This window comes from Sander vitreus, chromosome 2, assembly GCF_031162955.1.
Source record: "Sander vitreus isolate 19-12246 chromosome 2, sanVit1, whole genome shotgun sequence".
Lineage (NCBI taxonomy): Eukaryota > Metazoa > Chordata > Actinopteri > Perciformes > Percidae > Sander > Sander vitreus.
In genome coordinates this window covers 20,172,525-20,198,781 of record NC_135856.1, presented here as the reverse complement: position 1 = coordinate 20,198,781, position 26,257 = coordinate 20,172,525, and the positions used below count along the sequence as shown (strand labels likewise).

The following is a 26,257-nucleotide window of genomic DNA, read 5'->3' as shown; positions in this document are numbered from 1 at the left end:
CCACGCCCCCGAGGCAATATTTTGCTGGCCGAAATTTGCTTGGTGTTTCGCTGTGTGGAAACTTACCGTTAAGATGGCACAGACCAAATTTGAAGTTGATCGGATGAAATCTCTAGGAGGAGTTCGTTAAAGTACGACATGTGGAAATGGCCAAAATCGCGCTAATTTCAAACTTTCAATTCAAAATGGCAGACTTCCTGTTGGGTTTAGGTTATGGCTCCAATTACGCTTCATATGTGTACCAAGTTTGGTGAGTCTACATTAAACGTACTGCAGGGGCTCAATTTTTTTGAGATTTTGTAGGGGGCGCTAGTGAGCCAATTCTGTGCGCCTATTCCCGAAACCCGTAAAATACGTAAATTTGTAGAAAAGTTGCAGAAATGGGGTGCTTGTATCCAACTAACTGCTGGTGGAGTTTGTGACTGTTAGATGCCGACCATTCTATATTCCACGCAAATTTACGGCTCTGTTTACAGCCTACCAAGCGCTAATGCTAGTATGTGTTAGTTGAACTTTACGGAGCATATAGCTAATGTGTGTGCACTAAATGTAGCCTGTTTCGTATGTCGTTTTTATATATTTTAATTGTGTAACCACTTGAGCCACGGTGAAACGTTGTTTCGTGTATATGGTAGAAATGACAATAAAACACAGTTGAGTAGTTGATCGTCTCACTGTCTGTCTGTCTGTAAACAGTAGGCGTGGCTTGGGAGTGGACTCAGAGCAGCGAAGCAAGTGCATTCTGGGATTTGGTGTCTTTCATCCACATTAGCCAAAAACACATTTCCTGGATTTTCTAAAAAATCACATTTATACTACATAAGTGACCCAATTTAAAGATATATTCAGCTTTCCAGCGGTGAAACATCCCTTTAAAAGGTAACAGTCAAAACAATCAATACACTTCTTAAACAAAATGTCTCTTATTTATATCATAATAAGTGTTTCAATGGTCAATCAAACCAGTAGACCTTTGCTATGATCTGCTGTTTTGGCAATTTGAGTGTAATCAACAAAAACAGACTGGGTAAAACTGTAAACATATGTTGGAAAATAATTGGCACTGACCTCAACAGCATTGGGCATGTGTATGAGGCCAGAGCCACACAGAGGGCAATGGCCATTTTGGCTAACATCACTCACACACACTCACCTACCACCAGGAAGGAGGTATACCTCCCGAAAACGTGCCAGGTCTATCAGATACCTGAGATCATTTCTACCATCAGCTGTTGGGTTTCTCAACAAACTATAGGTCATCTGCCATCCCTGCCCATGTCACAGCACATTTTTTTTCATTTTTTTTAAGTATAGTGTACATGTGTTGTAATGGAGAAACGACAACTACGACTGTAACTGTAGCTAGTTGGGAATAGGTGACCACTGTGGTGCATTGGTAAGAATGCAGTCAAATGCTCTGATGCTCTTCAATAGATTTATTAGCAGATGATTGTCTGTCTCCATGAGTGTGTGTGTGGTTCTACAATAAACAATAAAAAAGGGAAATATCAGCATACAAGTAAAATCAACAGTGCTGACAGGATGCAATTAGTAAGACTAATAAATGATAATTAGTATAACTTTTACTTCAGGTAGCTATAGCTGCTTATATCAAATAACCAAAGAATATACCAGATAACACACATCAGCAGCCTTCTTACTGCTGGGTCTCAGTAACAGCAACCCAAACATAGTTCTCTACTACACAATATGGTAAACACTCCGATCATAATAGTGCAGTGTCATGTGAGTGCACACATAAGCACAATAACAACAATAAAATAACACTAATAATACTAGTCATTAGCATGCTGCTAGCGAAATTTATGCTAACATACTGCATTTCAACTGAGTATCCCAGAACAGATAGCATTCATATAAACCTAAGGGACCGAAAATACACATATGTAAAACATTTAAACCAGATACTCACATGTCTCTGAACGCACACATGCATAGATGGCGACACAGACGACAACGATTCACCCCAGAAATATCTACCTGTACTTCTCCCGGCCACTCTCACTACTAACTCAAAAACGAAACTTATCAGCCAGCGCAAACAGGTGTCCTCTCTGGAACATAAAATAGCAAGTCCTTCTTTACATGTGTATTTATGTTCTTATCTATTTATTATTTCATGTTGTTATGTGTTTTTGTGCGAATGCGTATGTGTTGGCTACCTGTTGTGAACCAAATTGCCCCTTGGGGACATTAAAGATATTTCAAGTCAATTCAATCTAAGCTATTTTCTCTGCAGGGCTAAGGCTGCATGTTCCATCATTATCAGTAATATAAAGTCCTTTAGCATCAAACAATATAATTTCGTTACTATACCAATATTATCAGGGGTTGTATTACTGCAGTTTTCAGTCCATCTACCTCCCAACAGACACTTCTGGGCGTAGTGATACATCAACATTTAATAATATTAAACAACATATTTTTGACTCCTTCCCAAAATTGGTTTATTGTGTTATTTCATTTTATCTACATAAATGATTGTGTTTTTCAACGCATTCTCATGAACGTGTTCGTGTGATATCGTAAGAAAACGCATGCCCAACAATTCATATGATACCCTACAAAATTAGGCAACAACTGGCTGGTCACGTGACGAAAGTTTAGCAGTAACTACAGTAAAATTTAGCCGAAAAAAGGTGACTATGAGTCGGGTACAGGGCACCGCGACGGTCCTTTCAGGGGTGGTGTCATGGGGCGACGACTAGCACCAAAACAACTAGTTAAGATTACAAAAAAGATCGGGGTTTGGATTCCACTTTAACACTCCTGGGACACAAACACACATTTCCTGGGTGAAGGTCTTGGGGTTTCCCTGGGAAGCAAACTCTGCTTCCCTGCTTGAAAGCCCTGTGTTTAATGAACAGCCATTCACCCTGACCTCCCCTCTGTGCAGACCAGAGGGTTCTTATAAAGCAGCAGTCAATGTGGTGCATATAACAATAAATTCATGTAATACATACAAATTACAGTGCTTTACTTTTCGTATATATGTACAAATGGTTCATGAGAACAGCCTGGTGTTATTTCTTGGCAGTGTCATAACATATGTGTTAAAGTTCCTCTCTCTCCACAGCCATAAGTCTGACATATGGATTAATTTGATAGTTAGTTAGATAGATGGATGGCGAGGAAGAGCGAAAAATAGGTTAGAACTGGAGGTATAATAACAGAATGTAAATTGTTCTGATATTTTGCTTAAACATTGTTTCGCTTTTACAAAATTATATCAATCCGATTTTGTAATCTATGCACACCCATGGCAACCCTGAAACCACGAGCCGCACATAAATCCCAATTTACCCCTGTTATTACATTTTAGTACTTCATATATTCCACCAAAGATATTATTTGATAATACATTTTTGTTTCAAGAAGATGGTCATTTGTGCTCCGACGATCCATCAAGCTGGGAACAACATAAGACACTGCCTTAACAGGCATTAGCAGTTTTGTCACGGCTGAATCAACACAACTTCTGTATTGATCCATAGAGGTTGTTTCAATGGAGACAGTAGATGTGGCTCATGCAGTGATGTCTTTTCTGACTGGAGATGATATTCGATTAAATGTAGTAATCAAGTTGTCCATCTTTTCCCTGCATGTTTTCAAAAGCTTTCTCTCTCACTGTGATTTGTATCTGTTTCTGTTGTGCCTCTGAATCTACTCAGGTTCAAGGGAGTTCAGCAGCTGAACAGTAACCACCCAGCACTGATGATGAATGATTCAGGGACAAAATGTATCTTAAAAGTACACTGTGTAGGAAGTTCTCCCATCTAGCGGTGAAATTGTATTTTGCATTCAAACGAATAGTGCTCTGTAGCGCCTCGCTTTTTCAAATGCGTGTTGCAACTGCGGTAGCCGTTATGTACCAAGAAGCTTTGACAACATGTCTTCCAATTTTCGCTTTTTTTGGCGACGAGGATTCCTTCTCCTGTGACTCGGCATAAGTATGATCCTCCATTATGAACTAAAGTGCAGTGCAGGCTTTCAAATTTGCAAGGGCAGTGACAAGCGCCTCTCACTGATCTCCTTCTCCATTTCATCTGGTTTCAGTCATGTGACGCTGGCTCTGAACGAAAACACGTCGTGGATTAGCTAGACAGGTAGGCTAGTGCTTTATGTCCCTCTCAGCGATTATAGTTTTTCAAAATGGCGGAATGACATGGAAGCCTCCTTGGACTTGCCCGTCCAGTATAAATACAGATAAGAAATTCTTCGCTTATGAGGATAAGTCAGATCATTGGCAGAGGTAATTTTACACCAATGAGGACATATTTGTGAATGAAGACATTGATTTTAGCTAATAAAGTACTTAAAACACTACACAGTATACCTTTAAGGGTTATAGTGAATGCTGCTAAAATTAAACAACATAGTTTTTTTAATGCATTTTTATTAGACAGTACGGATAGGCTGGAAAGAGGGGAAAGACTCAAGAGAGAGGGTATTATACGCAGCAAAGAGCTCTGGGTCGGATGGAACCAAGGCCGCTGCTAGCGACACAGCCTAAAGGACGCACGAGGTCAAGAGGTCACTCCACAACATAGGTTTTATTTTTTAATTTATTTTTGTACGTTTTATTCATTCATTTACAAATAAAGTCCAGAAACTAAATACATTACATACAGCACAGTTGAAAAGAAGGGACGTCCCTCTCTATACAAAATCTGTGTAGAGACAGAACATTATTATTTAGGGAGAAAGAGAAGACATACAGCTGTTATGGCTATAGACTAAGACTGTGACACTGTGGGCTAGCATTGGACTTCGCAAAGACTGTGTGGAACCTGCAGAAAAAAACAAACTCATGGAATGCAATTGTTAGGCTACATGGAAGAAAGAGCAAGGCTGCTGCATTATCACACCTGGGCATAAAGACAGTGACAATAAACAGCCTGCTTAATCCCAACGAGAATTAGTCAAAAACGCAGTCCTAGAATTGCCACGACAGGATCACATCTGTGTAAATATGCGAACTGCAATATATTCCCGAGCTGTGAGAGGCAGCAATGTGCCGCAAGACATCCAGTCTGCCGAAAATCCAAAAGAAGAGGAAGAAGACTCTTGTGGTTTGTTTTGAATACGCACTCTTTAAGGTGAGCGTTACATTGGATTAAATATCCCGAATGTGTGTGAATTGTTGTTATTTTAACACGAGATATGTTTCTCAAATTGTATCTTCAACAGTTAAGTGTAACGTCAACGTAAATTACAAATATAAAACCGTTGTACGTAAGCTAATGTCGACGTAAAAGGGAACGTTGGCTTCACCAGTCTTGTAACTTCGAGCATAACAGCAGCTATATCAACAGTTAGCCTACATGTATGTGTGTTTAACGTTCACGTAGCTAAATGCCACATTCATTGAATGCAACGTTACCCTGAACGTTTGTTGTATGTTGATCTACTCGTCTTGCTTCACAATGGCTAACGTTACAACACTTTATAACGTAACACAGTTGTCAGTTCATTAGCTAGGTAACGTTACGTTATGGTCACATAACGTTACCCTACTACTAACGTTACAAGTAACCTCAGCTTGAGGATTAATGTTTGTTTTTGTTGAAACTGTTTTAAGGAGGCGTTGATTCAACTTTACATCATTTACATCACTTCCAATTTCTGATGTTGAACTTCATTCATTGCATTTAAATATTGTATTTGAATTTGTTGTGGTCCTAAGTTAAATGCAAGCATAATGCTTAGTTGGATAGAATATGTTATTATTATATATGTGCACCTGACACTTACAGTCATGTCTATAATAGTCTTGACCTTCGTCTATGATAACCTGCTTGGGGCCACAAGTGAGAAAATTAGCTGCTGGTCACCTTGATTGATTACATATATACATTTGAAAATTGCAATAAAACAACTAAACTGAAATAATGAAATGTAGCACTATATTTTCAGAGGTTACTAGTCTGGTTCTATTCAGAAACAAAGTCACAAGACACTAGATAGAAAATATCAATTAACACATGGGGATTAGTGCCAAATTCAATCTGAAAGGTAAAAGTAAACGTATTCAACATTAATGTTCCTTTTAAGTTGTTCAGTTTTCTACATTCTCCTAACATCACTAATTTTACAAAGTAGTTAGTTAGGTCAGTACATCTGTCTCATTTCTCTGTGTGTTTTTGTCTTGGATTCTCTGGCAAAAACAGCAAGTGATGGAGTTTCCTGAAGATTTCAACCAGCTTGAGCTTCTGAATACACATGGCCACCTGATCCCCCGAGGGGCCAGTAGCCTGTGGACCGGAAGCAGGGATGAGGAGGAAGAGGTGGAAGAGGAGGAGGGGGACCACAGTGACGAGTGGTATATTGAAAAAGAAGAAACTCTCAAAGACAAACCAAAGGTTCTCATTCTGTGGGCAGCGGAAAACAATCGCGTAAGTGATATTTTGTTCTGGCACCACCCTCAGAACTCAGACTTTACCTGTGTTGCCCCACTAGTGTTGTGTTTAAATCCAGTCTCTGCCAGTCATTCTCATTAAGATTTAAAAAGTTGGCCTTTTTCATTAATTTGACAGTCTATGGTTGAAACAGAATCAACTTCTGGAGAAACGCAACCCACAGCGTGACATGCTAATTTGATTTAAAGAACTTACATGTTCTAGGTGATAAAACTCGCAAATTCTCAGAGTCCAATGTGACACGTTCAAATGTCGTCCAAAACCCAGATAGATAGCATAATATAAAACAGCTGGAAGCAGAGACTGGTTTGAGTTTTTAATTGGAAAAATGATTGTAGGAAAAGTAGGAGCCAGGTTTTAAGTTTCCTGAAGTGGACTGGATTGTCTGTGGGGTTTTGATTAGAGATGTTCCGGTAACGATACCAGTATCAGTATTGGCTCCGATACTGCCTAAAACGCTGGTATCGGTATCGGCAAGTACTGGAGTTAATGCACCGATCCGATACCACGTAATAAAGCCCTAAAGAAAATCTACGTTAAAGTAGTTTATTTATGTTGTTTTTCCGTTATAACTGACTGTCAAACTGCATAATAAAAGAAAGTTCTGGGGTGTTCATTGTTCATGTTTCAGAAAGAGTTTAACCTGAGCCAGACTGACAACAAAGATAGAAATCATATCACATCCATACAGGGATGGTGGTATACAGCTGTTAAAACATGATAAAATATATGACACACTGGTATCGGATCAGTACTCGGTATCGGCTGATACGCAAGTTCAGGTATCAGAATCGGTATCGGGAAGCAAAAAATGGTATCGGGCCATCTCTAGTTTTGATTTGCCTGGTTTTCCTTCAGATTTGTATGTTGTAAGAAATTCATGAACACAATAATGTGGTTGATTCAATGTTAGACATACTCTTTTGTGTTCTTTCAGCTGGTGTTCAGGTATCCTTTTTGAAGGATCAACAGTATTTAAAAAAATAACAGTAAAATCTGATACAGCCAAAAGCAATCAAACATTTCTTTCCACCAAAAAAAAATCATGAATACAGCATGTTGTAAATGTTTATTGCTCTCTAATAACAAGGTCAAAAACCTACTGTTTGCTTTTTAAGTTTTTTATTCATTTTGAGAATTTCTGTTTGAAACATAAGCTGCAATTATGCAGAAGTCCTGTATTACATTTCTTTCCACAATAGGAATATTGTGCCAGTTTTGTAAGACATCTAAGAAAGCACTTCCAAAGAAGTTGTGTAGTGCCATCAAATCAATAAAGTTGAAACATTTTCGAGAAGAACTAGCCAGAAATAAAACACTATTTTATACAGAGTATAGAGCTGTCCCTTGCAGCAAAATCAACATTCATTTGTAAATGAATGCTGCAATTAAGTTAAAGAATGGAAAAGCTGTCTGACTTTGAGACAATACATGGCAGAGAGGGAATAGTTGACAAAGAGTGAACAAGTGTAATGAAGGCCATAACACCCTGTGGATAATAAACACTGATTCGCTTGGGGGAGGGGGGGGAGGGGGATCTGCCCACCCCAATTTATTCACAAGTCATTCTCAAAACAATAAACATGTTGCCATGCAACTGTTTTCAACACACAGAACATGTTGAACAAACAAAGTAATTGCACAGGAATCAAATAAACCTCTTATATTTAATTTATATTTATTATTTATAGTTATTTATCTCTTTGCCACATTTTCTGTAAAGTTTTTAGTCTGTGAGTACTAGAGTTGTCTTGTGTGTCTCACGTCTGTTTTGTTCTGTGTTTTGTGATAATTTCTGGTGCAGGGACTTTGCATTTAGATTAATTTAAGACCCACTTGTAGGGCTGCTCGATTATGGAAAAAAAATATAATCACGATTATTTCGGTTAGTATTGAAATCACGATAATTTAACACGATTACTCGTTGACTTCTGGAAAGATGTTGCAATTATTGAACTTAAAAAACAGTCGAAAAAAAGTTAAATAAATCAACAGTAAAAAAACACAACTGAAATTTGCCTTAATACTTTTCCTATTTAAACTTCATTTTTTCATTCAGAACACAAGCCAAAATAAGAGTTTTACTTGCAAAACGTAATGAGCTAAATAATAGTTTTTCTCGATTATTCTGTTTTTGTGATCATTGGAAGCCAAAAACATAATCACGATTAAATTACTATTAGTTGCACAGCCCTACCCCTTGTGTCTTCAAATCACTAGTTAGGTCCAGTATTGTTTTCATCTTTTACTTTTATCTGTTGTGTCGCATCAATTTGCGCCGGCTAAATGTTGGTTAACTGCGGTCAGACTCGGACAACAACAGTAGCTAGCATATGCTGCTACTGCAGCTACTGCTACTCAGGGCTGGACTGGCCATCTGGCATACCGGGCATTTTCGCCGTGGGCCGACGTACTTTTGGGCCGAATTGCCGATATAATTTATAGGCCTTTTTTTTGGCAATTGGTTAATTGTCTTTTATTGGCACTGGCCTGACCCAATCAAATCCAGGAAGCCCCTTCCCCACTCCTGGCCCTGAGACACGAGCTGTAATAGTTATGCTTATGCTGGAAGTTTAGCATTCACGTTAAAATGGACAAACGACCACCAAAATGCAAGGGAGGTGCAGAGAAATTACGGGAGAAAAAGATAAAGAATCTACAGGCGGATGCCTCAAAATGTGCCAAAATTTCTGTTTGGGGCTGTAGTAGCTGCTTCACCATCAGCATTACCTGAAGTAGAGGAAGGAGGAGAGGTGGCTGGCTATACAGAGAAGCAGAATCTTTCCCATTAGTTGGGGGCAGTTAGAAAAGTGGTGGAATGGCTAGAAAACTAGAAGGTTTTAGACAGGCCAGGTGCTGATTAACGTAAGATAAAGGTAACAGTTAGGCTATTTTTTAGCCTACTTGAATTTATGAACAGAAATAATGACCTTGATTCATAACTGGGAGTCCAGCTGTTACGAGCTCAGTTAATAATGCATAGCATACAGTAGGGCTATTTGCTAGGCCAATGTGATGGCAACTGACATAATGCAATGTCACCCATGTCAACCTTTGAAAAGCCTATCTGAAAATATCTGGCCCATGTTATCTGGCCCATGTTATTTATTATTATAATCGTGTCTCTGCCAGGCTTCAATCTTGTGTTTTTTTTAGTAGTTGCTTTAGGCCTATTTAAAGTTGCTTTATATAATATATATAATATAATCATTACTTAGACTACTTCAGTAATCAGAAGAAGGCTATGTGTTAACCTGGTCTTACTCTCATCTTTAACACAGAAGTACTTAGGCCTATTAGGCCTCTCTGCCTCCTATAGACTAACATATATATATATATATGGGCACAAAATTGGAAAGGATATAAGAAAACGTGTGTGTGTGTGTGTGTGTATAACGTAAGTCATAATATTTGTAACAATATGCAGGAATATGACCTACTCATAGTAGCCTATCATAATCTACCCCCTCTCCACCTACATTTTCAGATTGCAGACACCATGTGTCTATTATGTATTATGGTGTTAGGTATCTCATAGGTTTCTCACTGGTGGGTGGGCAACCGTGGAGCGTACATTGGCGGCGGGGCTGTCGGGTGCGCGCGCGGGAGGGGGGGTTATACTATACTTGAATTTCTTCAAGGTTGGCAGGTCTGCAATAGTTTAAATTAACAGTAAACTGTTTTTAAAAGTTGCTAAGCCAATATTAAGAACAATAGTAATACTAACAATAATGGCAATACAATATCAAATATCAATAATAATAAAAAATAAATAAACAAATACCATAAATATCCATCCATCCATCCATCTTCATCCGCTTATCCGGGGTCGGGTCGCGGGGGTAGCAGCTCCAGCAGTGGACCCCAAACTTCCCTTTCCCAGGCCACATTCACCAGCTCCGACTGGGGGATCCCGAGGCGTTCCCAGGCCAGGTTAGAGATATAATCCCTCCACCTAGTCCTGGGTCTCCCCCGAGGCCTCCTCCCAGCTGGACGTGCCTGGAACAGGGGGCATCCTTACCAGCTGCTCGAACCACCTCAACTGGCTCCTTTCGACGCAAAGGAGCAGCGGCTCTACTCCGAGCTCCTCACGGATAACTGAGCTTCTCACCCTATCTCTAAGGGAGACACCAGCTACCCTCCTGAGGAAAATTTCGGCCGCTTGTACCCTGGATCTTGTTCTTTCGGTCATGACCCAGCCTTCATGACCATAGGTGAGGGTAGGAACAAAAACTGACCGGTAGATTGAGAGCTTTGCCTTCTGGCTCAGCTCTCTTTTCGTCACAACGGTGCAATAAATTGAATGTAATGCCGCACCTGCTGTGCCGATTCTCCGACCAATCTCCCGCTCCATTGTCCCCTCACTCGCGAACAAGACCCCAAGGTACTTGAACTCCTTCACTTGGGGTAAGGACTCATTCCCTACCTGGAGAAGGCACTCCATCGGTTTCCTGCTGAGAACCATGGCCTCCGATTTAGAGGTGCTGATCCTCATCCCAGCCGCTTCACACTCGGCTGCGAACCGATCCAGTGAGTGCTGAAGGTCACAGGCCAATGATGCCATCAGGACCACATCATCTGCAAAAAAGCAGCGATGAGATCCCCAGCCCACCGAACTGCAACCCCTCTCCACCCCGACTACGCCTCGATATCCTGTCCATAAATACTACAAACAGGATTGGTGACAAAGCGCAGCCCTGGCGGAGGCCAACTCTCACCTGAAACAAGTCCGACTTACTGCCGAGAACCCGGACACAGCTCTCGCTTTGGTCGTACAGAGATTGGATGGCCCTGAGAAGGGACCCCCTCACCCCGTACTCCCGCAGCACCTCCCACAGTATCTCCCGGGGCACCCGGTCATACGCCTTCTCCAGATCCACAAAACACATGTAGACTGGTTGGGCATACTCCCAGGCTCCCTCCAGGATCCTTGCGAGAGTAAAGATCTGGTCCGTTGTTCCACGACCAGGGACGGAATCCGCATTGTTCCTCTTCAACCTGAGATTCGACTATCGACCGAACCCTCCTTTCCAGCACCTTGGAGTAGACTTTACCGGGAGGCTGAGAAGTGTGATACCCCCATGTAATTGGCACACACCCTCTGGTCCCCCTTTTTTAAAAAGGGGAACCACCACCCCGGTCTGCCACTCCTTAGGCACCGTCCCCAGACTTCCACGCAATGTTGAAGAGGCGTGTCAACCAAGACAACCCCTCCACACCCAGAGCTTTAAGCATTTCTGGACGGATCTCATCAATTCCTGGGGCTTTGCCACTGTGGAGTTGTTTAACTACCTCAGCAACCTTCACCAGGGAAATTGATGCCAATCCCCCCCTCATCCTCCAGCTCTGCCTCTACCATAGAGGGCGTATTAGTCGGATTTAGGAGTTCCTCAAAGTGCTCCTTCCACCGCCCTATTACCTCCTCAGTTGAGGTCAACAGCGTCCCCATCCTTACTGTACACAGCTTGGATGGTTCCCCGCTTCCCCCCTCCTGAGGTGGCGAACGGTTTTCCAGAAGTACCTTGGTGCCGACCGAAAGTCCTTCTCCATGTCTTCTCCGAACTTCTCCCACACACGCTGCTTTGCCTCTTTCACGGCAGAGGCTGCAGCCCTTCGGGCCCCTTCGGTACCTTGCAACTGCCTCCGGAGTCGTCTGGGATAACATATCCCGGAAAGACTCCTTCTTCAGTCGGACGGCTTCCCTGACCACCGGTGTCCACCACGGTGTTCGTGGGTTACCGCCCCTTGAGGCACCTAAGACCCTAAGACCACAGCTCCTCACCGCAGCTTCAGCAATTGAAACTTTGACCATTGTCCACTCGGGTTCAATGCCCCCAGCCTCCACAGGGATGCACGAAAAGCTCCGTCGGAGGTGTGAGTTGAAAGTCTGTCGGACAGGGGCCTCCTCCAGACGTTCCCAATTTACCCGCACTACCCGTTTGGGCTTACCAGGTCTGTCCAGAGTATTCCCCCACCCCCTGACCCAACTCACCACCAGATGGTGATCGGTTGACAGCTACGCCCCTCTCTTCACCCGAGTGTCCAAAACATACGGCCTCAGATGAACGATTATAAAATCGATCATTGACCTTTGGGGTGCTCTGGTACCAAGTACACTTATGAGCATCCCTACATGGTGTTCGTTATAGACAATCCATGACTAGCACAGAAGTCCAACAACAAACAACCACTCTGGTTTAGATTAGGGAGGCCGTTCCTCCCAATCACGCCTCTCCATGTGTCTCCATCATTACCCACGTGCGCTTTGAAGTCCCCCAGCAGAACTATGGAGTCCCCGACTGGAGCCCCATGCAGGACTCCACTCAAGGTCTCCAAGAAGGCCGAATACTCCGAACTCTTGTTTAGTGCATATGCACAAACAACAGTCAGAGTTTTCCCCCCCCACAACCCGCAGGCGTAGGGAGGCGACCCTCTCGTCCACCAGGTTAAACTCCAACATAGCGGCGCTCAGCTAGGGGCTTGTGAGTATCCCCACACCCGCCCGGCGCCTCACACCCTGGACAACTCCGGAGAAGAAAAGAGTCCAACCCCTATCCAGGAGTATGGTTCCAGAACCAAGACTGTGCGTAGAGGTAAGCCCCACCAGATCTAACCGGTAGCGCTCCACCTCCCGCATAAGTTCCGGCTCCTTCCCCCACAGAGAGGTGACATTCCACGTCCCCAGAGCCAGCCTCTGCTGCCCGGGTCTGGTCTGTCGAGGCCCCTGACCTTCACTGCCAATACCATAAATATGCAAATCATAACTCTAAGAATTAATTAATTATTTAAATGTAAGATCAACAGATAAGTCTTGAGACCCCTCTTGAAGGATCCAAAACTCTCACATGAACACAGAACACTAGGCAACTCATATCATAGAATGCACACATATTTTAAGAGGACTGTCTGCAGGGAATGTGTCTGACCAATCACGGTGGGTGTGGGCCGCCTGGGCCAAAAATGTCCCAGTCCAGCCCTGCTGCTACTGATAAGCAGCCGCTGGCTGGACACGACTCTAACATGACATAAGAGGGCAACGGGTGCCGTGCTCATGTATGGTTTGTTTACAAATAAAAGTAAAAGAAAATGTCGGCTGTGTGGGAGTATTAAACTGTCTCGGAGAAAGATCAGCAACAAGAATGTTGTATTCTGTGTAAAGAAAATAAGAGTTGATGAATAGCCCTATTCATGTTTCTAATCCCATTTACATTTAATTCATGTTTTACAAAAAGAATGTTTTTGTTGGGCTAAGTACTGAAAATGATTCTCATTGAGTAGGTAGTTGTGTGTAGCAGGCTAAAAAGGCTTATAATTTAAATACATTTGAAAGAAGGTTATATTGAAGGTTGTTTCCTAAAGGTGTATACATGATTGAATTTGTACTAATTTAATGATAATGTAATGAAATGCTGAATGACTTTTAACACCGTTTTTGCATACTTTTGCTAGCGGGTGAGTGAGGAGCTCCGGGTGGTGGGGTGGGTGATGGAGGGGTGCCGTATGCAGTAAAACAGAACGGGTGATTGAAAAGTTTCACTTTAATCAGAGCGCTCACATAAGAATGTAGCAGTGTCTAAATCTTTTTGAAACTTATGAACCACGAAAAGCAAGCAGGCAAGAAACCAAACTAAGTAACATGTTCCGTCTGTGTTGATGCATAATAAATAATGTTAGATTACTATTAATTATTGCATGGGTGATTTGGGGGCAATGGGTAACTAGAATGGCACTCAGAGAGCGCAGACCTCCGCCAAGACATGCCCTATCTCACAATGTTAATGCAGAGTGAATTTTCCCAGTTGGGAACTCAGACTATTACACAAGATAAGTGTGACCAGAATAGAAGATAATTCAGTTGGATTTTTTTATTATACACAGAGAGGTAAAAGTTACCAATGAAAGGCTGGAAGAGGATTAAAATATAATTGGTACCTATTCCAATTACAGGACTGCCCCAAGTAAAACATATCTCCTGGGACTATTAGTTTGTAGTTTCCTGACCCTCGGCATTTCTGCATTTTCTTTCAGCTTTCAACAGTCCACAGGTTGTTAACTGCTGATGCGTTGCTGGTGCACTGCTGTGATGAGGACGGATACACTCCACTGCATCGTGCAGCCTACAGCGGCCATGTTGCTGTGGTTTCGGCTTTAATCGCCGCCGGGTCTAAGGTTAACCCTCGCACCATCGACGGATGGACGCCCCTTCACAGCGCCTGCCGCTGGAGCCGCGTCACAGTGGCGAGTTTCCTCCTGCAACATGGAGCCGAACTGAACGCCCAGACCAACGGTGGGCTCACACCACTACACCTGGCTGCCTCCAACACCACCCCCTTCAGCACAGATTGTCCTAACACTTTAGAGCTCCTCCTCTCTCAGCGACACCTGAATCCAGGGCTCCGCAGCGGCAGTGGGGAGACGGCCAGTGAGGTGGCCCGTCGTACTGGCCCACATCACGTCCTGTTTGAGATGGTACAAGACTGTGTCAATGTGGTACCTTTCTCATGAATGAAAAACACGGGTGCAGATGTTTTTACCCTCTTCTTGCCTTCTTGTAAGTACAATGTACAGCAGGTACATAGAAGTTTATTTCGCAGGTGGGTTGGAGGACTTGTTGTTTTCTGTTGAAGCATCATAATAAATTAATGTATCTTTGGAATAATATTCTCTTTGCATCATTGATCTTGAAAGTAAATGCACACTTGCTTCTCTCTTCATATTCACAAACGTGAGTTCAGAGTCTCACTGTGAGGTATTGCAGGTTGTTAAGGTAACTGACAAGCAGCCGCTCTGTGGTACATGCTCTAATGCTAAGTGTAGATCTTATTTTAATAAAGTATCTTTTTCAATGGAGAAATCCAAAGAGCTAAAGGGGAGAAGTATTTTATTTGCCTCAGTTGGTTTGCATAGTTCAGTCTTTTCATATCCAGCTACCTACTGATTTGGGAGCTCTTAATTTAGACTTGCTTGAGGTTTCTTTTCACAGACACCACATAGTTTTTTGTATGTAGCACCTAATATGTAACCTCTTCTTTACAGATTACTAAAGATGACACTTTGTCCTTGTCAACACTGTTAGATTTGCAACAAAGAACAGAATTGAATGATCAGTGTTTTCAGATGAATGGCACAAGGTTTTAAAACCACATTTTCTAAAGTTGTGTTTATGTTGCAGAAGTCCTTGAGGTTGAACTGAGGATCCACAGTGTGTGTGTGTGTGTGTGTGTGTGTGTGTGTGTGTGTGTGTGTGCGCGCGCGCGCGCGCGCGTGCGTGCGTGCATGCGTGTTAAAAGGTAAAGCTTGTATACATTTGCAACATTGAATGTTTTATTATATGTGCCTTATATTTAAATGTATTTTCTCCATTAATCGATTGATCAGGTTTATTGCCAAGTAGGTTTTCACATACAAGGAATTTGCCTTGGGGTTTTGGTGCATAGAAATAAGAGAAAATACAAGATAAAAGCAAGTACTGCAACAATCAAGAAACATAAATTAAATAGACACATTGACAGTAAAAATATGTACATTATATCTGTTTTAAAAATGAAGAGCTCCTTAGTCTGTGCTTACAGAGACGCACAAGCACACCTGCACAACCTTCCCTCCCCTACGGCGTTTCACTGGATGGACAAAGGCTACGGCACCTTTATAGGAGGCCTAATAATTCCACGGATGCTGCGAGAAAAGTGGGAGTTGATCTTCTGATGTTCATGAGCTCATCTCTGATGAAAGAGCTCCGGGTACGAAAGGCAAAGATAGAAACCTTTTTCATTTTCATTTCATTTCATTTATTTTTATTTCGAACAAAACTAAAAATACATATACACATACAGCATGTACCTATATATATATATACATACGAATACACATACATAAACTTTCACATATATATGTATATATATATATATATATATACATCTATAAAATAAAAAGTGTGTAGCAACACACCAAAGGAAAAAGAACAATATCCATACAGTGTTTACAAGTAATATTAAAAATACTATTACCACTTCTAATTTTAAAAATTTGTCTGAAAAGGAGCAGGATGAAGCTGAAGCTTATAAAGTTTCCTACCCCTCATTCACTTTAACTCATGTCTTTATATATCATATCTTTTTACAACAGGATAACCAATATACACAACAATACATCTCTAATTTTTCACATACCAAACCCTTTTGTTTATTTATTTACATTTTAAGTAAGTCAACAACCCATTTCCATAATCTATCATCCTAACAATCCGTAGATTAATCCCCCTTCACAATCATCTCTCTTCCTCTTCATATCCTTTTAATAAAGTGTTTTTATATAACTTTTTAAACTTTGTTATGTTTGTACAATGTTTAAGCACCTGGTCTAGCCCATTCCACAAACTCCCCCCACCGATCGTGATGCACATACTTTTTAAAGTTGTTCTTATTTTGAGTTTTTTAAAGTTTATTTGTTCTCTCAGGTTATAAACATGTTTTGTAAATTTCCTGGAAGGTAATTATTTCTTGCTTTGAACATGATTTGTGCCGTCAACTGTAGGTTGGTGTTGTATGTATTTCCCCAGATTCCCACACAGTAACTTAGATATAGCTGTATGAGTGTATAATACAGAGTATGTAATGATTTATTGTCTAAAATATGTCTTGATTTATTTATTATTGCTATGGTCTTTGCTAGTTTTGCTTTGACATGGTTTATGTGAGGTTTCCAGCAGATTTTGTGGTCTAAAATCACACCAAGAAATTTATTTTCATATACTCTTTCAATACTTATGTTATCGATTTTTAATTCTACTTGATGGTTAGTTTTATATTTTCCAAATAACATTATCTTTGTTTTGCTTACATTTAATGACAGTTTATTTACATCAAACCACTGTTTTAATTTGACAATTTCTGGTGTGATCATCTCCAAAAGCTGCTGTAAATTATCACCAGAACAGAAAATATTTGTATCATCCGCAAATAGAATACATTTTAGTGTGTTCAATACTCTGCATATATCGTTGATGTAAATTATGAAAAGCTTTGGTCCTAAGACCAACCCCTGTGGTACCCCACATGTTATGTTCATGTGTGTTGATTTATGCCTGTTTCTTAAGTAGCTACTCACCTATTCCAATCCAACCCCTCTGATACCATATTTCTCTAATTTATGTAATAAAATGGCATGATGTGTCAAATGCTTTCTTTAGATCTATAAAAATTCCCACTACATGTTTCTTTTTATCTAAGCAATTTGTGATTTCCTCAACTAATACCATTAGTGGCAAAGTTGTTGATCTATCTGTCCGGAATCCATATTGACTGTCAACTAAAAGCTTGGATGTTTTGATAAAATTGTCAAGTCTTTCTGTAAAAAGCTTTTCAAGGATTTTGGAGAACTGTAACTTTGGAGGATGAAGGTCCCTTATTCTTAATGACGGAGTTATTTTAACCCTAACCATGATGTTTCCGTAAACCTAACCTAAGTCGTTTTAATGTCTAAACCTAACCAAACTGACCAACCAATCGACTACAAATATATGATCGCCCCTCAATATGAAAATAACCAAGAAAGCAGCAACATGTGTCTGAGGCAATGATGAGGTATGGTTATGTAATTATTTACTTTGGTGGAAAACGGGTTGACGAATGGTTTAACATTTAATCAGTGAGGTAGCTGGTGAATCACTCAGCCCCCCTTATAAATTAATGCTAACACTTGAGCACATCCTTGTTAATTACATGCAGGTCCAGGCACTTTTAGGACACTACATCACACACACTTGCTCAGATATTTGCATTTAAACACAGTGAAGCAATGCCTTTATTTTTATTCATGACTCCGCCACACATACTCATTCAAGCTTTTGTCTCTCTTCAGCTTATTCTTTGCACATACAAACCTAATCCAAGTAAAACAACGATCGTGGCCTGCAATTTGCTCAAGTCAATAGCTGTAGGAGCCATTTACCGTATATCCACTTTTCCTTTGGTTAGGTTAATTTAGTTATTTATTTTAGCCACTTGGGGGAGTATTGCACTAGGTGTGGTACGTCACTGGGAATTAGGTATATTTGCAGGTGTGGCAATCAGTGAGAGGAAGGTGTGGATGGCGGGGAACGCACAGTTCTTACCGTAGCTGAGCGAGCACCCACTCCACCGACAATAAGCCACAGCACTTTAGTAATCACCACTGGGTGAAGTACTATTTTATGTGAAATACCCTTTTTTCTACTTTTATAATAAACGGGAACACCACCCAAAGAGAACTAATGCCTGGACCTAAGATCTTTTTTTGCTATGCGTTGAGAACACCATGCCATCCATACTGAGGCTTATAGGATAGCTTCAACATTGTAAGAACCTATTCCTCTTCGTTTGGATACGCTTCTGAATTGGACAGGAGCGTCCTGATTGTTTGGATATGGAATTGGATAGAATCGTAAAAAACATTTCCTGTTGACCACGGAGTTTGGATATCAAAAGGATTGCCCGTCTCATTGGATTGCTTACCTGTTGCGGAGCCTGGAAGTCTTAATTGAAACACCTTTAAGTCCTCATGTCATCCAGTGCAGACCACAACCATGGAAAGCTGGTGGGTACACGTTCATATATCATTGCCGATGGACGTGGACTTTCGAAATTGAAGCGAAAGATTGTTTCAGTGCTGTTGCTTCATAGAATTAGGCTATTTAAGTGCTGTTAATTGAAAGAAATTCCGACGCACGGAATATTTGAAAGTGCTGTGTTGTGCGTGCTGTTGGCTGCCTCCGTATAAGTAAAGCAATTGTTCCGTTTCATTGAGCACTTGAACTGACGCTTTACGCTTTACGCACAAAGATGAGTGCAGAGGAAGAAAACTTGCCCGACAAGGCCAAGACTGCTTCTGTGGCTAGAGACGAAAATTATATTCCTGATAAGTCTAGTTCTGTTGTTGATGATTCGGGGAAGTGCACAAGAAAATTAACAGCTAAGGGATTTACAATGCTGTTTGAAAATCTGCAAAAAAATCCTAAATGCGGAAATCCCAATTTATGCAAGCTAATAAAATTAAGCAAAGGATTAATGAGGTTTTTTCTGGAAAAATAACATCTCAAACTGTGTCTGAAGTGAAGAAATATCTAAGCAAATATACCACGTTGTGTAATGAGGTTTTAGAAATTCAAACTACTTTGCTGGAAATGTCTATGCCAGACCCTGAACACAACAAGCAACAACATTTGGAAATTAATACATTTGAGAATGATGTGAAGCAATGGTTGGCTGATGCTGCTGCAAAAAAGGACGATGAGAATTTTGATGTGCTGTCTTTAACACATTCTGACATAAGGCCTGAAGATAGTATATCTGTTTCAAGTAAAGGGTCAAGACATAAAGATAACTCTTCCATCCATTCAAAGGCTTCCAGTGTTAATTCTGACCCACCAAAGCTGCACCAGCAGGACTTCTGCCATCAATCTCACAAGAGAGTCGGCTTATCCACATGCATGAGTGCAGGGAAACGGATCTAGATTCAGCAACTCTACAACAGCAGGATTTCAGCCACTGACCTCACAAGGGAGTATATGTATGCAATCACAGTCACATCATCATTCCTCTCTTGACAATGTTCAACACTCTATTGTGTATGACCTTATGCAACAGCAAACTAACATCACTGCTCAGCTGGTTCAGAACCAAGCCTTAGCCTCTCTTCCTCCACGAGCTATCCCAGAGTTTGATTGCGAGACACTTAAATATGCTGCCTTTATTAGAGCTTTCGAGCAAGCTATTGAAAAGAAAACTACAGATAAACAAGAATGCCTTTATTACCTCGAGTAATATACCAAAGGGCAGCCAAGAGAACTGGTTCGGATGCTGAATATTTTGGATGCTGAATATTTTGGAAATGAAATAAAAATTGCTGTGGCTTATATGGAGAAGATTATGGAGTGGCCAACGATGAGGGTTGATGACATTAATGCTCTTCAGTCTTTTTCAATCTTTTTAAGGGATTGTTGCAATGTCATGGAAGACTTACAGCATATGGAGGAGATGAACGTGCCATCCAATCTTCGCCTGATAATGATGAAGTTGCCATATAAACTGAGGGAAAAATGGAGGTCTGTCGCCTGGGAGCTACAGGAGCGCCGTGGTTACAGAGCTATGTTCCCAGACTTTGTGGCCTTCATTGAGCGTCAGGTAAAGCTTCTGTCTGATCCTCTCTTTGGTGACCTACAGGGTACGCAACCAGACCCTTCCTCTAAATCCAAGAGCGGATGTACTGGAAGAAGCCAAGCTACTGTTGCTGCCATTAATACTGCCTTAGGACCAACCACACCATCAGCTTGGCACCAACAACGCAGAGGGCCAGCTTCACAGACGTACAATGAACAGGTCTTGCTGTGTGTGTAAGAGCCAGCATTCAGTGGAGAAATGTTCACAGCTTGATGAGATGACACATCGGGATAAACTGGATGCTCTTGCTCTGAAAGTAGGCAGAGTGTGTTTCAGCTGTCTGAGGAGAGGTCATATGAGCAGGGAATGTGACAAGCCTTTGACGTGATATATGTAAACACAAACATCCAACTGTCCTACACATCGGATCTAAAACACAGGACGTGTCAGTCAATAATGCACTTGTGTCATTGGAGACATGTGGCCATACTGGGGCCGGAAGTGATGAATGTGTTCTCTCTATTGTGCCTGTACAGGTGAAGGCCAAGTCCAGGAGCATGATTGTGAACACCTATGCCTTTCTAGACCCTGGGAGTTCAGCTTCTTTCTGTACCCAACATCTCATGAGAAAACTGAATCTTTCAGGAGTCAAGACTAGCATTCTTCTTCGTACTCTTGGCCAAGAGAGGTCTGTAGAGACATTCTTGCTTAGTGGTCTCGAGGTTTATGACTTGAATGAAGAAAACGTCCTGGACTTACCTGAAGTCTATACTCAGAGGACCATGCCTGTGAGCAGAAATAACATCCTCACTCAACAGGACCTAGAAGGATGGAAATACCTCAGCGGCATTAAAGTTCCCAGTCTTGAGGCAGAGGTGGAATTGCTGATAGGCATCAATGCGCCGAAGCTCATGGAACCATGGGAAATAATGAATAGCCAAGGCGAAAGACCATATGCTGTCAGGACTCTACTGGGGTGGGTCGTGAATGGTCCCCTGAGAGAGCCGTGCAAAGGCAAGTTTGGCCGTCCTGCTGTCACTGCCAATACGATCTCAGTCGCCAAGCTACAGGATGAGCTCTGCAGCGCCACACAGGAGAACAGTTGTCTGGAGGAGGATGTGAGGGTTGTGAAGCTGAAGCTTACTGAAGCAGAAAGCTCCATGAACAGACTACAGAGAGACCTGGACGCGCTGCTGCATGACAAGTTACAGTCACAAGGAGCGATTCTCCGGGATAGTCAAAGACTATGAGCTGCAGTGTCGGGAGTTGCGGGACAGAAATGATGAGCTGAGCTCAGAGTTGGAGCTGCTGAAGAGTCAGAGGAGCGACAGGAAGTCCAAACGATCTGAAGGACATGTCGCCGCTGCTTTGAGCTGGAGTGACCAACGACCCGCCAGTGCCGAGGCGGAGATGAAGCCCAGCTCATCTCCTCTGGTCCGGAAGCAGCTGCAGTGTTCCCTGGACGGCGTCTCGGGTCCGGTTGTCAGTAGTCAGACTGAACTGGCTCTGGAGATGCTGAAGCAGAAACACAACCAGGAGCCGCAGCAGCTGCACATCAAGCCAGAGACCAGAAGTCGGTCCGGATGCTACGGGAGCGCCTGGCGACCGTCTCCGAGGAGCAGGAGGAGGAGAGAACTACGATGCGGCACTGCAGCAGGAGCGAGAGAAGATGCAGCTGCAGGCCGTCTGGATGCAGGAGAGTCAGCTGCTGGAGATGGAGCTCGGAGCCTTCAAGGAGAAGTGGATGAGACCAAAAAGAAGCTTTTCCATTGGAGACATTGTGGTCGTAATGCATCCTGTCGCTCCACGAGGGTCCTGGCTGATGGGAAGAATTACACAGGCATACCCCGACAAGAGGCTTTGTCCGTTCAGTTCAGCTGAAGACAAACGGGTCAGCTGGACTGGCATGTAACAAAGATCTGCCTTTTGATGGAAGTGTTATAGATGACCTGACCACAGATGTTCTCAAGAAAAGACTCAAGAAAAGAAGATGATTTCACTTAGATTAGCTCTGCACAAATGGCTCCTTTAGTTCAAATTAGGTAATTTGGGTAATTGTGGTTAAAGTAAATAGTCACAATTATGGAGCTGGTGTGTAGGAGCCATTTATATCCATATTGACTGTCAACTAAAAGCTTGGATGTTTTGATAAAATTGTGAAGTCTTTCTGTAAAACGTTTTTCGAGGATTTTGGAGAACTGTAACTTTGGAGGATGAAGGTCCCTTATTCTTAAGTTATTCTAGAGTTATTTTAACCCTAACCATGATGTTTCCCTAAACCTAACCTAAGTCATTTTAATGTCTAAACCTAACCAAACTGACCAACCAATCGACTACAAATATATGATCGCCCCTCAATATGAAAATAACCAAGAAAGCAGCAACATGTGTCTGAGGCAATGATGAGGTATAGTTATGTAATTATTTACTTTGGTGGAAAACTGGGGTTGATGAATGGTTTAACATTTAATCAGTGAGGTAGCTGGTGAATCACTCAGCCCCCCTTATAAATTAATGCTAACACTTGAGCACATCCTTGTTAATTACATGCAGGTCCAGGCACTTTTAGGACACTACATCACACATAGTCGCTCAGATATTTGCATTTAAACACAGTGAAGCAATGCCTTTATTTTTATTCATGACTCCGCCACACATACTCATTCAAGCTTTTGTCACTATTCAGCTTATTCTTTGCACATATAAACCTAATCCAAGTAAAACAACGATCGTGGCCTGCAATTTGCTCAAGTCAATAGCTGTAGGAGCCATTTATATTTTTGGTTAGGTTAATTTAGTTATTTATTTTAGCCACTTGGGGGAGTATTGCACTAGGTGTGGTACGTCACTGGGAATTAGGTATATTTGCAGGTGTGGCAATCAGTGAGAGGAAGGTGTGGATGGCGGGGAACGCACGGTTCTTACCGTAGCTGAGCGAGCACCCACTCCACCGACAATAAGCCACAGCACTTTAGTAATCACCACTGGGTGAAGTACTATTTTATGTGAAATACCCTTTTTTCTACTTTTATAATAAACGGGAACACCACCCAAAGAGAACTAATGCCTGGACCTAAGATCTTTTTTTGCTACTCGTTGAGAACACCATGCCATCCATGCCGAGGCTTACAGTGAGGCAAAAAAGTATTTAGTCAGCCACCAATTGTGCTCCCACTTAAAAAGATGAGAGAGGCCTGTAATTTTCATCATAGGTGCACTTCAACTATGAGAGACAAAATGAGAAAAAAAATGAATTTATTTATAATAAACTTATACAAAATATGTATTTGGTCACCTACAAACAAGCAAGATTTCTGGCTCTCACAGACCTGTAACTTCTTCCTTAAGAGGCTCCTCTGTCCTCCACTCGTTACCTGTATTAATGGCACCTGTTTGAACTTGTTATCAGTATAAAAGACACCTGTCCACAACCTCAAACAGTCACACTCCAAACTCCACTATGGCCAAGACCAAAGAGCTGTCAAAGGACACCAGAAACAAAATTGTAGACCTGCACCAGGCTGGGAAGACTGAATCTGCAATATGTAAGCAGCTTGGTCTGAAGAAATCAACTGTGGGAGCAATTATAAGAAAATGGAAGACATACAAGACCACTAATAATCTCCCTCAATCCGGGGCTCCACGCAAGATCTCACTCCGTGGGGTCAAAGTGATCACAAGAACGGTGAGCAAAAATCCCAGAACCACACGGGGGGACCTAGTGAATGACCTGCAGAGAGCTGGGACCAAAGTAACAAAGGCTACCATCAGTAACACACTACGCCGCCAGGGACTCAAATCCTGCAGTGCCAGACGTGTCCCCCTGCTTAAGCCAGTACATGTCCAGGCCCGTCTGGAGTTTGCTAGAGAGCATTTGGATGATCCAGAAGAGGATTGGGAGAATGTCATATGGTCAGATGAAACCAAAATAGAACTTTTTGGTAAAAATTCAACTCATCGTGTTTGGAGGGGAAAGAATGCTGAGTTGCATCCAAAGAACACCATACCTACTGTGAAGCATGGGGGTGGAAACATCATGCTTTGGGGCTGATTTTCTGCAAAGGGACCAGGACGACTGATCCGTGTAAAGGAAAGAATGAATGGGGCCATGTATCATGAGATTTTGAGTGAAAACCTCCTTCCATCAGCAAGGGCATTGAAGATGAAACGTGGCTGGGTCTATCAGCATGACAATGATCCCAAACACACCGCCCGGGCAATGAAGGAGTGGCTTCGTAAGAAGCATTTCAAGGTCCTGGAGTGGCCTAGCCAGTCTCCAGATCTCAACCCCATAGAAAATCTTTGGAGGGAGTTGAAAGTCCGTGCTGCCCAGCGACATCCCCAAAACATCACTGCTCTAGAGGAGATTGGGAATGGGCCAAAATACCAGCAACAGTGTGTGAAAACCTTGTGAAGACTTACAGAAAACGTTTGACCTCTGTCACTGCCAACAAAGGGTATATAACAAAGTATTGAGATGAACTTTTGTTATTGACCAAATACTTATTTTCCACCATAATTTGCAAATAAATTCATTAAAAATCCTACAATGTGATTTTCTGGATTTTCTTTTCTCATTTTGTCTCTCATAGTTGAAGTGTACCTATGGTGAAAATTACAGGCCTCTCTCATCTTTTTAAGTGGGAGAACTTGCACAATTGGCGGCTGACTAAATACTTTTTTGCCCCACTGTATAGGATAGCTTCAACAATAGCTGTAGACAGGTGACGGCATAAATGTCCTCATTCTTCAGAGTAGAAGAATAGTAAAATCAAAACAGTAATCACAAGTGTAGAGACAACCTATGCGTCTTTACATAAAGGACAGTGTGTCTATATTGTATTACAGTCCTCACTAAAAGTGGCTAAATGTTTGTTATTTCTTTTTTCTAAACTCAGATGATAAAGGCATGAAAGTAAGGTAAGAACTATGTGTTCTAGAACCATTCTGTTTACAGAAAAGTCACAGTAAATAGGCTTTATGCACGGGAGGCTCTTTAGAACTTCCGCATTAATGTAATAAGCCAGCTCATTCATTTCCGGTGGAATGTCAGCACAGCAACAGCCACAGCACAGCAACAGCCACCAACCGCAGCATCTTTAATTTTGAGCAGAATAGGACATTTATGAGGTAGAAAACGACCAGGACAGGACAGTAAATATATATTATAGTAATGAAGTATAGTAGTTTAGTATAGTTATATAGTTATTTCTTAGCAGTAGGCCTAATACATAAGTGATGGAGAGATGAGAAAGTCGTATAAATTTCAGCGTCGTGAGGGAACGACAGCTGAGCACTGCTGTGTCCCTCTGTGTTCATCATCAGCAAAATTTAATTAGTCTTTGAGCTTCCATACTTTCCTCTCCGACCATCAACAACGTCAAAAATGGATTGTGAAGATCAGAAGAGAAAAGTTTGTTATCTCTCACCACACTCGTGTGTGCAGTTGACACTTTGTGTCAGAGGACGTCGTCGAGCCGGCGGCGGAAGGGGGTAGAAGGAGGCTAAAGCCAGGTGCCGTTTCTGTCTTGTTTCCCTGGAATAACTTCTCTCTCGGAAAAGTAAGACTTGGGCAAATACTAGTCATTCCTAAAATGCATTTTTTACAACACTGAACCTGCTTTCATTTCCCTACACTTAAGTTGTGTGGTCTCTTGCTTTTCCTCATTGACCTGAAGCAGC

General features: G+C 41.9%; 1 protein-coding gene across 2 annotated transcripts; it reads left to right on the top strand.

Moving 5' to 3' along the window:
* The first annotated feature begins 5,033 nt into the window (after positions 1–5,033).
* On the top strand, positions 5,034–15,671 carry ankrd49 (ankyrin repeat domain 49). 2 transcript variants are annotated; one of them, XM_078260557.1, is made up of 4 exons: positions 5,034–5,120; positions 6,192–6,416; positions 14,469–14,991; positions 15,613–15,671. In XM_078260557.1, the coding sequence occupies exons 1-3, from the start codon at positions 5,034–5,036 to the stop codon at positions 14,943–14,945; spliced, it is 789 nt and encodes a 262-aa protein (XP_078116683.1). In that variant the 3' UTR covers positions 14,946–14,991; positions 15,613–15,671. The 2 variants fall into 2 exon arrangements, with proteins under 2 accessions (XP_078116683.1, XP_078116674.1); XM_078260548.1 differs by lacking the exon at positions 15,613–15,671 and having other exon boundaries at positions 14,469–15,101.
* Positions 15,672–26,257: the final 10,586 nt, after the last annotated feature.